This window comes from Nematolebias whitei, chromosome 4 (genome assembly GCF_014905685.2).
Source record: "Nematolebias whitei isolate Nwh7 chromosome 4, NemWhi1, whole genome shotgun sequence".
NCBI lineage: Eukaryota > Metazoa > Chordata > Actinopteri > Cyprinodontiformes > Rivulidae > Nematolebias > Nematolebias whitei.
This window is the reverse complement of record NC_056501.1, coordinates 20,075,145-20,092,955: the sequence shown is the minus strand read 5'-3', so window position 1 is coordinate 20,092,955 and position 17,811 is coordinate 20,075,145. Positions and strand designations below refer to the sequence as shown.

General features: G+C 37.8%; 1 protein-coding gene across 1 annotated transcript in view; it reads right to left on the bottom strand.

The window, feature by feature from the left end:
* Positions 1-17,811, bottom strand: part of LOC119408458 (short transient receptor potential channel 7-like) — a 75,903-nt gene that overhangs the window by 53,153 nt on the left and 4,939 nt on the right. The window contains exons 2-3 of the mRNA XM_037675284.1: positions 15,467-16,229; positions 5,119-5,301 (exon numbers count right to left, since the gene is read on the bottom strand). Of these exons, the coding sequence (XP_037531212.1) occupies positions 5,119-5,301; positions 15,467-16,229 (946 nt within the window). The remainder of the gene's footprint in view (positions 1-5,118; positions 5,302-15,466; positions 16,230-17,811) is intronic.

Here is a 17,811-nt window from a genome sequence, read left to right as displayed (position 1 = left end):
TATTTACAATTGAAAACAAAATGATAATTAAAGGAATAATTAAAAGGAATACATAGCCAAAAAAAACAAACTAGATTATAAGGCGGTGTAGAAAACTGAAAACAGGAACGTCTGCGTTGGTTCTTGCCAGGAACTTAACAGATATTTGAAGCCACTTAGAGAGGTCAAGGTCGAGAGCTTCAGATCTTTTTGCAAGATATTCCAGGAAACAAGAGCAGAGTATGAGAAGGCCCTTTTGCCTAGTTCAGTCCTCACTGAGGGATCACTGCAGGTAATAATGTCCTGAGAGCGCACGCTGTAGCTGCACTCACGCAGAGACATGTAGGAGGAGATGTATGAAGGCAACAGACCAAGAAGTGATTTAAAGATGAAAATGTACCAGTGAGAGAGTCTGCGTGAAGTTAATGATGACCAGTTAACCAGTGAATACAGGGTGCAGTGGTGGGTACAATAGTTACAGCTAGTTATGAATCTTAGTGCACCGTGATAGACAGCATCCAACATCTGCAGGATGCTTGTAGGAGCATTCATGCAAATAATGTTATCGTAGTCGATGGAGGGAAAGAAAGTCACAATTACAAGGAGTTTCCCAGCATTCAGAGTTAGACAAGATCTATTTCTGAAAAAGAAACCCAGTCATCTTGTCTCCTTTACCAAAACAGTGCAAATATTATGAACATGGCTTAAAAAAAATTGACCCTGTTGTGTCTAAACAACTCTTCATTCAGAACCAGTTGCTGTATTCTGTGAAACACAGCAGGTAGTTGACAGTCAGGACTGCATGCAGGTCAATGATACGTACAAACCCTGGTAAAGAACATGCTGGTGCTTAACATAAATAAGTGATTAAACACTGTCTTACTAATAGAAAGCAGAGCTTTTGTTTCAAGAAGGCAAAGCTTTCTACAAGGGTTGCAGTAAAATAATTTGCTGGACAGGAGTTGATTAGACGGTGGTCGCAGATATGAACCTTGGACTAAAGATGCAAAATGGCGTGATGATGATTACAAGAAGACAGAACGTGCACTCAGTTATTTGAAGGGATCTTACTTAGCAAACTGTGTCACTAAAGCACATCTATTAAATTCTAATAATTAAAATCTAAATAAAAACTCAATTTATTTGGATTTAAAGTATGACTACAACTAGGATTGATTTAGCAAAAGCACATTTTGGATAATAATTTTAATGTAAAGAATAGACACCAATAGACTTTATAGATGCAGTAAATGAAAGCCAACGTGGGTATTGTGTAAGGCAGAGAGAAGACGGATGCTTTTCTTGTAGAGGAAGGATGTGGAAAACAGAGGAATCAATTCTCAGTTGGTGGTCATGTACCTTCAGTGTTTGTGTGTTTTCACTTTTCATTGGGTCTCTATTTTGTCTCATTGCTTTCACCTCGGTCCTCTCCAAGCCATCATAATCCAACCTTGACCATTAAATCCTGGGAGACTTTACATGAGCTCATGATTTGCATTTTCTGCTCACACCCAACAACAGTAAAATAAAAACCACAAAAACACCAACATGTACAAGAACCCAGCCTTCTTTGATTGACATTTAAATTCTTAAAAGCAAACGTGTCAGTTTATCCCATTAGTTTCCTGTTAGCAGTCTGTTAATCCTTTGACCCATGAACTTAACCCTGTCTTAGTCTAGCAACTTTGTCATGCTCCACCTGGTTTCCATGGTAACTCATCCCTCCCTCTGTCATTATCTCTCCTGTAATTAGCTGCCCGCTATTGGGCAGGATCACTTGTACAAAACAAAGCTGCTTCCCAGTACAGTAATACAGGCAAACACTCAGTGACAGATATACCTGATTCGGGGAAACACGTATCACTCTGGGGGTCAAACAGGAACATGTTCATGAGGTGAAATAGGAGAAAATATATTTGTTTTGACATTTAAGAAGACACACTGCTCAGCGGGGGTTAGCGCCTCTTCAGGGACATGCAAGCTGTTTACTTTGGACCTTCTGAAGCTGACCACATTACGCAACTTTAAGTTATTCATCTTTGCGCAATCTATTCAAGGATGCATACTCAGATGTTACAATTTTAAGAGTTAATGCTATGCTAATTAGATTAATTAGGTTTTGAGTTTTTCAATTTTTATTTTTTATTTTTTTGCATGGTAATACAATTTATATGCAACAAACACCTGAACAGAAAACAAAAATTAGTTGTTCGTCTATAAACTTTGACAAATTAATTATATTATTGTGTTGCATCCCTTATTTCAGTTATTCTTTTTAATTATTATGGAGTTGAACATACAAGTAGCACATTTAGCCAGTTCGTTCTTGTTGTCTATAACTTTTCCACTGCTGAACAGATTAAGTTTAGCAGTTTATGCAATGCAACAGTTTTTTTTTAAAGAGACAGGTCTCAACTACAGACAGGGCATTCAAGCACACAAGTGTTTTATCTATATATTGAAGCTGAATGACATCAAGCAGAAAGAGGCCTGGTGTTATCCTGCTAAAGTAGAGAATACATCACCTTAATGGCAAAATATGTTTATTCCAGTTTCAGATAAAATCTTCCACATCAACAATACCCTTACATATCTACAGGTCATCCCTATAATGAAGAGTGATTTTAGATTTGGCTGCTTTGGGGTGTAACAAAGTTTCAGGTTACATTAATGGAAGCCACAACAGATGGCGTTGGTTGAAAATACTTTCCAAGGAATTGCCAGAGGCCATGTTGATCACAGCTGCATGACACTTCCTCATGTAGTGCCACTTGAAAGGTTTGGAAGTTGCAGCAACTGAACAGTGATTGGTGACTTTGACCTTTTTACAATAACTCGTTCTTCAAATGTTTTATTTATTTATTTTGTTTCTACAAAAACTTTACGTCTATAATGCCCTGTAAGTTTGACCTGCCAAAGGTTATTCTACTGATAATCTTCCATGAATCAGAATAGGCATCAACTATATTGTTATTGCACCGAAGCACAACAAATGTACATGTCAGTACAGCCCGTCCAAGTAAAACACAAACAAAAAGACATGGGTAGACGGAGGTGTCTGAGGGTGTGGCCTTATGGGAGGTGCTGCCTTTTTTGTTTAGATAAGGAAAAGAGAAACATGAGGGAAGGGGAGGTGTAAAAAAATCATATCTCACACTGTGTTCTAGATGGGACACAGTGTGAAAGTTGCAAAAAAAACCAACAACCTCAGCACAGAAATAGCAACATATTGATGACATTATGATACATATGCACGAGAAAGGCCGACGAAGGTGGTGAGTTTGTCTGTGGACACTGCCAGACAGTCCCCATAGTCCTGATAAGAGATGGTGCAGTGTCTATCAGCCAGCTCAGCTCTGACACTGGTCCACAGATGTCCTCGGGAAGGGAGTGGGCAGGGGAGGAGGGGTGCAGAGCTTCTTGTTCACATAACAACCAGGAGAGTTTGGGATAGTTGGCCAATTCAAGCCCGACATGGGGGAGCCAGATTCAGATGACAACAGTTATTTTGGGTCAGGCCGACTGCTTGATTTCTGTCTGCCTAATAGTTCTACTTGGACATCTCAATGGTGACTTCAAAACAGCACCGCCAGGCAGAGCTTGTACTGTAGCTTATCCAAGGTCAATTTATTTTTATAATAAAGTAGGAAACAATGGGAAAAAGTTAAATATTTGCATGCCATTTGAACATTGTTTTCTTAACATTAGAATAAAGATAACTTATCAAATAATTGATTTGAGTTATTGTAAAAAGAGCATATCAAAAGGTTGAGTTTCCTAGTAAAAACGGATAAGTACTCACAATAAGTATCAACTCAAATATACTACTTTTTTAGGTAATATTTTAAAAGACTTGCATTACTGCATAACATGTCAAATAAAATGTTAACAGGACAGTAGTAAGACCAGCTGTGTTGTATGGTCTGGAGACAGTGGCAGTGACAAAAAGACAGGAGAAAGAACTGGAAGTGGCATAAATTAAGATGTTGAGGTTCTTCTTAGGAGTGACAAGGATGGATAAGATTAGGAATGAGATAATCAGAGGTACAGCACAGGTTGAACAACTGAGAGAAACAGTAAAGTTAGAGAGGTCAGACTGAGATGGTTTGAACATGTCCAGAGGAGGGACAGTAGGTATATCGGTAGAAGAATGTTAGAAATGCAGCTGCCAGGAAAAAGACAAAAAGGAGCTATATGGATGCAGTTAGAGAGGACATGGAGGTAGCTGGAGTGAGGACGGAGGATGAAGAGGACAGAATGAGATGGAGGAGGATGACTCGATATGGCGACCCCTGAAGAGGGAACACCCGAAAAAAAGAAGACTTTCATCAATGCTTAAGTGCAAAAAATATTCTGCAGAAATCATAAATTGCTTTTAAGGTTGAAGAAGAGGGACCATTTGAAATTATCTCAGTAACAAGAACAAAATGTAACATTTGTTTTGGTAAGGACGTCTTTTAATGTGCATGTTCAGCTGAATTCCAAATAAAAACAGGACTGACAAAACATTTCATGTTCAGTTAAGCAGCCTTTGCTTCACAAATGTACTTAAGAGCTAAAATATTTTCTTTAATATTCAAGGCGGTAAAGTTTTCAATCAGTCATTAACGTGTGTTTTCTGAATTGGTAAAAATATTATTTTCATTCTGGATTTTTGCAAGAAAATAGAACATGAGCAATCAATCACTGAAGGTGATTTTATGTTTACTTTCAATTCTTCTGAATGAGTAAATCAAATTCTTTTTAATTTTGACAATATCTCAACTTTGTTGGTAATATTCAAATTCAAATGTTTTTGTCTAATGCAAAAAATAAAATAAAAATCATATCAGCATTTTCCCATTTATAACATGAACCACAAGTTTTTTTTTGTATATCTAAGCTAAACTGTAAATAACAACTTTATATGTTATGTTTTTACAAACCATATGGGATTTTTAATGTACATCATTTTAATTTAATTTAAATAATTTTAATGCACATAATTTCATTCCACCACATGTACCACATGTGTGAATGACAATAAAGAATCTTTGAATCTGAATCTCTGAATATGCTTTGATTAAAAATTTACTAAAGCAATTCACCCCTTAAATGAACCCACATTGTCCTTGACTGTATCTTCAATATTTTTCTTACCTTTTTGACTTCGTACTTGATGGCCAGCTTAACACGGCTGAGGCAGGGTCGGTTGTAGGGGCTCGGAGGGCATTGATCCACATCGCCATTCAGAATGGCCTCAACTTCTTCAGTGTCCCGACAAAGGTCCAACACACCCACAACAAAGTCTTTACACTGCATGGACAGCTTACGGTAGTCATTCTGCATAGGAAATAGAAGTTTAATGTTAACATTAGATAGAAATGTATCCACTTTAGCTCAAATAGATATGCACAAAACCAAACAGGATTCCTCAGACCTCAATCTTTTTTTAACCAACACTTTGTATATTCTAGGAGTGATCATTCATCCCTGAATAGTTGGTGGACATGTCGACTCACCTGACATCCACACTTTCCCATGCATTTTCAAAATTTCTGGACACATTTTTACCTCGAGGCTCAGAACTGCTTCTCTGGGCTTCTGACATGATAGATGACACCGTCACAGTGACATTTATTTGCAATTGTAATATACTGTAGGTTGACTGTACAAAAAAATGAGACGGTTTCTTTTGCCATTTGGGTTTGACCTTTCTTTTTCAAAACATCTTCAGCGTCTTTCTTTATCAAATGATTAAACATATATACAAAGAAAAAAGTTAAATGAAGCAAATTGCTTAAATCAGCAAAAAGAAGCACAGCTAGAAAGAAAAGCACACAATCAAAACAAGAGATCTTCTCTGCTTCCTCATTCCAAATATCTCTTCAGTCCAATATTATCCACTTACTGTATTTCCATGCAGAGTGAAATTAATGTGACTTAAGCTAGACCACTAAAAAATCCATATAGTTTGTAAAAATATAACAAAAACGAGAGGATAAGTACAGATAGCAGAAGAATCAGATTTGTTCTTTTATACACTTGCCCTTAAGTTGTTCAGTTAAATGTAAGTTCAGTTTTATCCTTTCAATGAATATTTTTGACATCCATCCATCCATCCATCCATCCATCCTGTACACCCTAAGAATAACACTGAAACTCAGTAATGGTAAAACAATACAGTTTCAAGATTATTAAAATGTTGCATGCCTGGGAATGTTATTTTTTGTGAGTGGCTATGTATTGTGATATTACACCAAACTCTGATGAAATAAATATAGAGTTTTAAAGGTCTAGGTTTCACAACAGTGTGCTATTACTGTGTATTATATTCAAAAGATAAAAAAACAGATTTCAGTCTTATCCAACCTAATACTATAAAGCAACTTTTTATTTTCAGAATCAGAATAAGATTTTTATTTTCATTGCACTAAGATACAATGAGAACGTGTTCATGAGTGAAGGAAGCTGCGGAGAGCTGGACTTGGGAGCTCTGTCCTGAGGAGCTTCTATCGCTGTGTGGTGGAGAGCGTTCTATGCACCTGCATCACTTTGTGGCACGGCAGCTGCACTGCTGCTGAGAGGATGGCTTTGCAGAGGGAGCCTTCCTACCACCTCAGACCTCTATACATCACGATGCAGGGGGAAGGCGCTCCACATCATGAAGGACTCCATCATCCTGCACACACTGTTCCAGCCCCCCCCCCCCCCCCCCCCACCCCAAGCAGGTGGCTGCGGAGCATTCAGAGCAGCTGTCAGACTGCTGAACTCGAGCTGCACTTAATTCAGCCTCATCTTACTTTTTTGTTTTTTCTTACGTGCACATGTACGCACACACACATATATGTGTGTGTATGTATGTTTATATGTATATATATTTATACTGTTTTGTATTTATTTATTTGTTAATTGTTAGATTTCTTGATCTGGGACCTGAGTCTGAATTTTGTACCACAAACATACAAATGTGAGCTGGTATGACAATTTAAAAAAATCCTTGAATCCTTGAATTTTGGCCCCTCCATTACTTTTATTTTTATTTTTTATTTTTATACAACTGGGTTTTCTTATCCAAGCTGCCCAGACTTGGATCTGTTGAACTCCGTTCACCCTCTGGTCTCAATCTGCTAGAAAAACAGTTAGACTTTCAGACTCTTTCTATAAGGAATGACTTTCATTATCTGCTTTTACTTTGTGCTCTGCTCAAGCAAACCATCAGAGAGTGCTGGAGCAAAAACTTTTGCACAGGTCTCCGTAAAATAATTAGAATTGAACGCAATGTGAACATCACTGATTCTTCTCTCAGTTTCTTTTCAAGCACTTTTTTTTTCTTCTTCAAGCAGGTATCTATGAGTCACCTCTATGCTTGTGCACCTCATTGATCATGAAGCTCATTTGCATTCGCTCAGCATTTGACCCTTTTAGTGACTGTTCTTTCAAGCATGAGTCGTACAATCTGCCTTAAATACAAAACTGTGATAAAGTCTGTGTTTTACCCTTGAATATCAAACAATTGAGAAATATGCCACGTGTTTTTGTATTTAAATATTAAAACTAGTCAGATGGCTCATCATTATCTGTCAAACATAAAAACAAGTTCAGGACATTGAACACACCACCTGCTGACCTATTAAAACAAGGGAATGAAATGGTGGCCTTTATGTTTCCTTTAGGCTGCTAGCTGAAAGAAATCCATTCTAATCTCAAGACATGTCTTCAGGGTACAACATGTACAAAAACATTATTGATCAAATATATTTACGCTGAAAGGTGTGGAAATCTACACAGTCAGGCACAGCACACAGATGAAAATCCAATATGAATGTAAGGTTTGCCTCAAGAGATGAGATTAAGGACTGGGTTGGGAGATTAAATTCAAAGACTGTGTGGTGTGAAACTGGGTGAAAATGGCTACAGGTGAGTGAACTGAGGGCAACAGGAGGCACAACTTGGAGTACAATGAGGAAATTACCCAAACCCTAAAACACTCTGAGTTACTCAACATAAACATGAACCAAAGATTCAACAAATTGCACATTGAGTAGAAGCTCAAATGCAATTTAGAGCACTAAATGGATCTCACCTTTCACCTAACAGAATTTTTTTTACAAATTACATTTGTAGACTATGAATACAACTGGAGGCTCGTGTGCAACATTGATAGGCTGTCTGGAAAAGTAAAATGTTTGAAGATAAATGTCAGGTTGTTTTCCAGGTTCTGACGCCTGTGGCCATACCCACATGTTCATTTAATGTAAAATATGAGCAAACATCATTTCAGCATTATGACAGGTTTTGCCAGAGGGTTAGAAAATGTTCCCTGGCACACGTACCTGTTCATTTTAATGTATTATCTAAAAACAAAATAATTACATGAACTTGGTGTTAGCATTGGGATGAATTTGCATCAGTTATTTTCTGTTTCTAATTTTAATGTCTGCAAAAGTAAGTGTAAAAGGTTCGTAAACAGAGTTTGATCATTTTTATGTACCCACAAGCCATGTGGTTCATGATCTGAATGGCAGTGAATATAATTTAATTGCATACCAATTATACTAATATTATTATTATTATTATTATTATTATTATTATTATTATTATTATTATTATTATCATTATTATTATTATTATTATTATGTCACATTAACAACGTAATGGGCCAAACCTTATAAAGAATCCCAGTGAAGCTTGGACTCTCATTTTACTGTGGAAAAATGATAAAATGGACGAATGGCCTGATCCAGGTATTTCCACATCAGACAGCTGACAATAACTGTCTGATATATATTCATGAACTGAGGAAAGCCTTCAATTACAGACATGTTAGAGAAGTCATGTGTGCTCTGTGATTGTGGATTGCTGCAGGACCTGAAGGCATTGATTGGTTGCAGCTTCCAAACAAATTTGAAACACCTGCGGACAGAACATTTTTTTTATAGGTGTTCATATTCCTGCTTCCAGCCTAGATGTATCCCTCCTCTCTTCTACAATGATATATTGTTCAGGTTATTTACTTTTTGGGTTAAAATGCATGCATATATATCCACATATGCAATAATAATGCACTTAAACAGACACAGTTTAGATTTTAAGTTCATTTGTAAGTGTAATTTTAGATTATAAAATGAAATCTTCACTTTTTTTTTTTGCACTCTTCCTCATGTTGTCAGAATCCAATGGTCAGCAGGCCGGGCAACAAAGCAGATCCAACATATCCATGGTTTGTTTAGGAGGTATGTCTTCACTAATCCTAACAATGAAGATCAAGCTCAGTGATCCTACAAAACCTGTTCTCAGCTAAGTCTTTAGGTGGCAGACAGAGTGTTAATGACTGTCTCATTTAACTCTATTGGCACTAACCCACAGTCTCAGCACTCCTCGGTTCTGCACCACTAGTTAAGGGCCTGCCAACTGCTGATACTCATCCCCATTCAACCCAGTTTATGGGACCATTTTGTTTGTGGTTCTAAGCAAACTGCTCCAAGGTGACAATTTTGATGTAAGCAGGCAGCAGCTGTTGATTGGCCAGAAGAGCTACATCACTGGATTACCTGCTCAGAAAAACTGCAAACTACATCTGAACCTCCAAAAATGTATAGTCAGGTCATCTGGACAGTTTCTTTTTTGTTGTTTGTGCTGAGAAGTTTCGTCTTCCATCCAGAAGATTCCATCAGTCTGAGGATGATTACTAGGTCTGAGGACTTGACTGAACATTGTTGGATTTTATACCTGGATTATTGAACATGGACTTTGGTGCATCTGAACCTCCATTTCCTCTCTGAATGCTGCAGAGGGCAGAATGTGGGTTTTGTAGTTCGTTTTTTCTAGAGTTCAGTAATGGAAGCTCCAAAAGTACAGTAGTGCCGTGGACAACTGACAAAGTCCAGACCTTTCTTTCTTGGTTGGCGGACCAGAGGATTCAGTGAGAGCTGGATGATACCACCCACTTTGCAATGAAGATCCTGCCCACAGAGTGAGGAAACAAGTCACAGTGGGTTTTCACCTACACATTAGAAGATCCTTTAAGAGGAGAACCTAGATGAGTCATACTTATCAATGGCAACACAGCCTATGTAGCCCTGTGATGGACTTACTACCTGTCTACAGTGTACCATGCCTCTTGTACAGCGACTGATAGAGATAGGCACCAGATCCTCTGTGACTTAGAAAGGAAAAAAAAAATGGTAGAGGGTCGATGGATGGATGGATGGATGGATGGATGGATGGATGGATGTCACAATAGTGACATACATCATACAGTTAATACCACTACTACTGTTTTAGGATTAGCATCAGATATTTTTCATAAAGACACTTCTCAGTGAATCAGTGCAATGCCTCAGCAGAGCAAACTTCGTCAAGAGAGGTAATATGAATGGTTTGTTTAGGGTCAGAAAAACATATATTTTATCTTGTTTTAAATTAAAGAAATATTCAGAATTTTTTTAGGTGTTTTGCCAATAAATACTATCATTCCTACATTTAAAAATGTTTAAATTATGACTTCTATCTTCTCCCTATGCAAATTATATCAAATGAAAATAGTCCATGCTCAATAAACCAGGTATATAATCCAACAATTTTCAGTCAGGTCATCTGGACGGTTTCTTTTTTTTTGCTGAAACGTTTCACCTTCCATCCGGAAGGCTTCATCAGTCAAGGAAACACGCAACACAAAACTGATTCTTCCTCCAAACAGCTTACTCCAAAGTGGAACAAACCAGTTATGCTGGTGCTAAAATGGTGTCTTTGGCACGCCCCCTCCTCTGAAGCCGGCCCTCTTCCTCATCGACAGTCATGTCAAATCGGTTCAAAACCAAAATAGTCCATGCTCAATAATCCAGGTATACAATCCAACAATTTTCAGTCAGGTCATCTGTAGTTTCTATTTTTTTGCTGGAACATTTCAACTTCCATCCAGAAGGCTATATCAAATGAACTTTTACAGTCTTGCTTGGAGTTACATAAAACGTTGTAAATTGTGAAGTTGCAGATTATTACAGTACATTAATTGTATTGTTTTTAAAAAAATCTAGACTTAAAACAATCTAAATCCTCTTTTACTTTGAAATTAAACTGGTCTCTTTTGTACATTCATACTTCATTCTATTTGTAAGTTGCCAATAGCCACCTGTGCCCACAACTCATAATTTCACAAACTAACTGGGTTATCAATAAACCTCATTTGGCATGAGTTATTACTGAGCTAAAGATTTCATATCTTACTAAGGTTCTTTGTTGCCAATGAAGCCCCACAACGGAGTGCTCAATATGGTTTTTAATTTTAACATTCAGAAACTTTGATTGGTTGTTTGTTTCCCTATGTATCCCTGATTGACTAATGCTGCTTGCACACTGAGTAAACACTATTTGATGCTTTAAAGTAATGAGTAGATAATATGAAGACAGACAAGGAGATAAATAAAGAGAGCGGACATGTGGATGGTAATGAGATGGTAATGAGACAGATAAGTTCTAACACAACCTTGGTCCCTCAGGTGAGCCCTTCTCATTAATTTGTTGGAAGACGGGAAACAGAATGACAAGCAGAAAGGCTGCATATCAAACACAAAGGTGGGCAGTAAGCGGCGAGGACAGACGAGTGAGCTCCGACATAAATTAATAAGAGCGGTAGAGGAAAAAGCAACACACTGGTGAACAAAGGCAACCAATAGGTACAGAGATCAAACCAGTAAAACAACAATGTTGTGGTGGGATCAAAGGGTTCATATGTAATCTAATTACTTTATTTGTCTCAGTCTTGAATATAGTTTGGATCTAAACGTTTATATGTACTTTGGAACATTGCTGTTAATATGTGGCAGGTGAAACCAGGTGAAACTGACAATTCTTACATTGCCACCACAGAGTGGTATAAAAACAACTGCGATCATAAAAATGTCTATATCTAATCATTAAATGGGAACATTTTAACAGGCATTTTATCAAGTTTTATTCACGGATAGATTTCTCAGCAGGTCTCACTGTCTGGTTTGCTCAGGGAATATCATATGTCCAGTAAGATGGAATAAAAAAAATAAAAATTTGTATGCATCATTTGTGAATGTCTATTGTTGTCATTGTTGTCAAATGTTGTCATCACTCTTTGTTAAAATTCAGGTCTCTCTTGTAAATGAGTCCTTGTGGGTCAGTGGGACTAACTTGTTTAAATAAAGATTGACTGAAAAAAAAAGTTCTGGTTTAATGCATCCCAAGTCACTACATAATGCGGTTTACATGAATAGTTCCCAGCTCAGAAAAATCAATCTCATTCATGGGAGACAAAAGCACAAAAAGTTAAAGATTTTATTTTACCTTTTTTTTTTTTATCTTGATCTAGACTTTTCAGAAGTTAGTTTAAAATCATTTTAGGTTTAAAATACTGTACATGAGCCAATCCTTCCTAATACACACACATTGCCTTGCACACCCACTCACAAACAAACACAAAATCCATTCATCCATTATCTTTTACTCCCTTCTTCCTTTTCGGGACACGGGGGTCACTGGTGCCCATATCCAGCAGTCACTGTGCAAGAGGCGGGGGACACCCTGGACAGGTCTCAGTCCATCACAGGGACACATAGAGACAAACAACCATTCACACTCACTTTAGAGTTACAAATCAGCCTAACATGCATGTTTTTGTTGTGTGGGAGGAAACTGGAGTACCTGAAGGAAACACACGCATGCATGAAAGAAAAGCTTTGCAGAGAGTGGTGAAGGCTGCACAGAAATCTGTTGGAATCAGTCTCCCCACCATCACAGACATCTACACCTCCAGATGCAGGAAGAGGGCCACCTGCATCATGAAGGACCCCACCCACCCAGCACACACACTTTTTGCCCCACTCCCCTCAGGAAGGAGGTTAAGGAGCATTAAGTGTAGAACCACTAGACTAAGGAACAGCTTCTACCCTGAGGCTGTTAGACTCATGAATCTCTAACTAGAATAATCACTGTGAAAAATCACATCATGTTGCTGCTGATCTGTTTCAATGTTGATGTGTTCATGCGTGCACATCTGCTCACAGACTCATGTTCATGTTTGTGCTGATGTTCAATGTTTTATGTTATGAGTGCTTAGTGTATATTTAGTTGATGTTTTTCTTAGTTCATATCTTAGATGTTATTACTGTTTTTCTTATACATTTTATTGTCGGATGTAACTGGGACCCCGTGTACATAATTTCGCTCCACCACATGTACCACATGAGGTGCGAAAGACAATAAAGAAAATCTGACTCTGACTCTGATGAAGACAACATGCAAACTCCACCCAGAAAGCCCCCCACCCCCACCCCCAATCTTGAATGTTTACTATTTCATCAGACAATAAAGTGCACTTTTTGATTTTTATTCTAGGAGATTGGACTGAGTTCTGATTGGAAGTAGTTCTACCGAGTAATAAAAAGTTAGGGGTGCACAGGGAAATCCATTAAAGATGAGAGCCTAGTGATTAAGTTCAGTCATTGGCAGGAATGAGTTGAAGCACAGAGAGGGAGGGATCTAAAATATTATTTCTCTCGGTGTTATTTTATTCTCCTACTAAAACTCTGAATAAAAAATAAAAAAACTTCATAAATTGATTGAAACTACTGCAGCAGATGATAAATCTGAGACCAGAAATGGCCTCAGCTACTTGGTTAGATGGATACCTACAAATCAACAGATTTCATTTCACTTATCGAAACCTCTGACCTTCCTTTACACTTGCTCACAGTTTTTTCAATGGTAAAACAATATGCATAAAACTCAGCAAAGCTATTCCTAAAATGTACAGTGTATGTTAGTTTGGTATGCTATTAATTAGTAAATTAAAATTAAACGAAGGCTGTAACAATTAAGAAAAAGGAAAACAAAAATAGTATTATTTTTTGTTGTTTTTAGAGGACTTTTCTCCAAACTATCCAATACACCATATTTGGAACCTTTTCTCATTGACATTTAGCTAATGTTTTCTTTGTCATTAACATGGCACACAATAACCAATGAGTGAATGTTTGCAGTCTTGTAAAGGTAATAAAAAAAGACCAATTTAAATAAATGTTCTATTGTTTCGTCATCCGTTTCCCCAACATGTTCAAATTGTTGCATTGTACATACATAGGAAGTGCTAGCTTGGTCTTACTGCTTCATTGGAGTGATTCGGTGTTACTGAGTGAAAAAAATGGCAGCAATGCAAAAAGTTTGTGCAACTTCAAGTAATACTAAGTGCATAATGCACATGAAACATTACGTTTTATTAAATCAATGCTCACTAAATAATAAAAAGTACATGAGAAATGTTACTACAAAACATAAAGTGTGAAAAAGCTTCACAGAATAATTTACGTTTAGGAGTTAGTAAAAAAAAAAAAAAGTAGAGCCTGATCGATACATTGGACTGATATTTTAGGCCAATCTAGGCATTTGGGGAAATATTGGTATCAATGATAATAGTCCCATTGTGCATCAATATAAACACTGTGAACAAGATGTGTCCTTACTTGCAAAAGGCATAATTGTACCATGTATCCAGCAGAGGGTGCATGTAGGATACTTTCAATAGCCATGCACTTTAAATTTCACTTTCACTTTAAGCACAGTCAAAGCAGGGAGCAACTAAATACTATGTAGCATATTTTGCTGAACAGAGCATGGTAAGTTTATTTTAAATGATTTGTAAAATGGAAAAAAAAAAATCAATAATAAATTATCTTCAATCCTCCAACCCATTTGTCATTAGCTATGTGCCTCTCAAGTGACCAAGCTAACGTTTAGATAACCTAGCATATGCTATTGTCTTATAAAACTTTATCCAGAACAATAAATCTAAGGTGGAGGCAAAATATATTTAGTTAGTAATGTTATATTTGTCGTCCTCAATGAAATGCATTATTTATCTGAAATATTTACTTCTCTGCAAAGAAAAAAAACACACACGCTACGGTCAATACTAATTAGGCCTTCACCATATGTGACTGACTGTTTAGACAATGAACAGAGAAGTGTGTTTCTTGTTTAAGTTATATTTATGTAACACACTTGATAATGTTATAGTGAATAGTGGAGGACAGAAAATGTGAATGCACGTTAGGAAGACTGTTTCAAGACTTCAAGTGTTTGAACAGGTTCAAAAGTAGCCGTTTACTTAAATTAAAGCTCAAAAATGTTCAGCCTGTACAGTATATCAGTTATGAACATTGGCCTCCCCTTCCCAATATTGTTATCGGCAATAGCCACTCTAAAAAAAGACTAATATAAACAGTGTTTTCACTTTGAGTAATTTTAATGACCTCTTTTGTGGTCATCAAAAAATTAGTGACAGTATATTATTAAATAGCACTGTACACAATGAAAATAATGCAAATCCTTTTGTGTTCTGAAAGTACTGGATTAAGGTTTTTCAAATTGTTTTTTTATGTTCTTCTACAATCTATAATAATAAAAAAAAGGTGTTTATTTTTCTTAAGGAGAATCCTGTAAACAAGTGGAGCACAAAGAAAGATGCAAATTAAATTACCTTAAACTCTGTCTCGATGTTGGCCAGTCTTGCCAGTTCGTTGCTCAGCTCGAGGGCAGTGAGCACGGGGTCCTCACTGCTGAGCGACAGGTAAGCTGCACTGGCCAGGCCCTTATATGCATTCATCCTGGAGCGAGAGTGACTGAACGAGTCTTTCTTCTGTTTCTCCACACATTCTGAACACTTACAGAAGTAGTCATGAGGCCTCTCGATGCGAGCCCCGTTTGTCAGGAGGATGTGGACGATCTCATACTCCTGGCAGTGGGCTGCCAGGATGATGGGAGTGATGTCATGTGAGAAACGTGTCCCGTCTTCATCATATGCGTAAAAGACATCATCCCGCATCTCCTGCTCCAAGGGGCTCAAAGCCAGCCGGAGACCTCCACCAAAGGCGGGATGGGCGAGAATGGCTTCGACGATTCGAACGTAACCTTTAGAGATAGCCAGAAGAAGGCCATCCCCAATCCTGGCCAAACCATCCTTCTTAAGCAGCAGCTCAGTCACCTCTAAATGCTCATTACCCACCGCCAGTTGCAAAGCATTCTGGCCCATGTAGTCCACACAATTGTAATTTAGAGTTTTAGACTCCTCCAACATTTTGCGCACCACAGGAATGTTCCCATACTCTGCAGCATCCAGGAAACGTTCCTCCTCCGCAGTGAGTGGGGAGCCACGCTCATTAAACATATAAGCAGGACCTCGCACCGCCTGGCGACGCCCCTTCTCCCTCAGCGTGGTGTGTCGGCGATGCATGGCTTCCACCCTGGGGCAAGTGAAGAGAATGGGAAACAGAGAATTGAGTAAAAGGAACAATTATCAGGAAAGGAATTAGATTAAGAGAAGAGAAAGGAGAACGCCACGCTTAAGATGGAGTTGTGCTCTTGTAGAAAGTACAACAGTGGTACAGCTACAGTGGCATAGAACTGCTATCATGTATCAAAAGGTCAATGCTAAAGGAAATGCAAAAGGAGTGCTTGTTCCCTTCATCAGCTTTTAATGGCAATACTAAAATGAAGTTGTCACCTCAACTGGTTTGTCGTGAAAAAAACTCACGCTATGTTTCAGTGATCATGCAAAGACACCAGCTAGGAGTAGATTGGATTTTATCCATCACACGCATGAAAAGAGACACATGTTGACAGTTCTAAACAATCAAATCTTCATTTGTCTCGTTTATGGAGAAGTATTCAATTATAAGTTTAGAAAGGGTTTTATAAAGAATCATACCTGCTGCATTTGAGTGATTGTAAAAACCAGAACTTTTATAGTTTAATTATTTTGTTCATCTTGAAAAAAAAAACCTGCATAAATTACTATTTTGTTGTAAAAATATATGTTTACAACAACTGTCAATTAGTCCAGATTTAATAAGTATTCCAACTGAAATAACAGCTATGTTTATTTGTGATTTCCCTTCACTTACATGTACAGACCTACATGAAGGTGTGTGTGTGTGTGTGTGTGGGGGGGGTAAAAAGCAGGACACAAAAGAAAAAGGTGAAAATGGAAACCTGTTCATGGTAGATATATTCACCCATGGGATGCCTACGGATGTGAAGCTGAGAAAATGAAGCAAACTCACTGAAGCAAATCCCTTGTGCACGTGAGAGCGTGCATGTTTGTGTGCCTCTGTGCGTATACATCAGAGTGTGATTAAACAGTATGAAAACGCTGCATTGTTTTTATTTTTGATATACACAATCAATTGTGTATGGCTCAGGCCATACACAATACACAATCAGGCTGTCAATCAGTGCAAGCTGAAAAACAAGCTCCATTTTTACTGTTTCTGCGACATGGGGAGTTTCAGTCTATGTTTGTGTCATGTGAACACAAAGTTACCTTCAAATTAGCAAAAAAAATACAAATAGCCTGTGGCACGCAGGACTGTGTAAAGCTTTTGCTATTTTTGTAGTTTCTATCCGTGTCATTTAAAGGATGCAGTTTGTGTTTTGTTTTTTTAATTATAATACATTAGGCTTGGAGGGGATTCTCATTTGTTCTTCAACCCTCACCTCAACACAAACTCTCAGACATCCTTACAGAGACGCAGCGTTTGAAAACACTGAGATAATTCCACAGAAGCAGAGGGACAGTCTGTCTGCCAGACCATTTGGATAACCTTATAGTCGGGTATAATAAATCGCCTTTTCCCACCATTTTCCATCTCTCTCTCCTTCCATCTTTGATTGTTTGTGATTTGGATTTAAAATGGAATTTGTCTGCATCATTTCAGTCTGGTAGAGGAGACACTTACAATGGAGATGGACTGCATTCTACCTTGTAAAATACATATACGCGACCTACGGAACATCCAAATGGTCTGGCAGACAGACTGTCCCTCT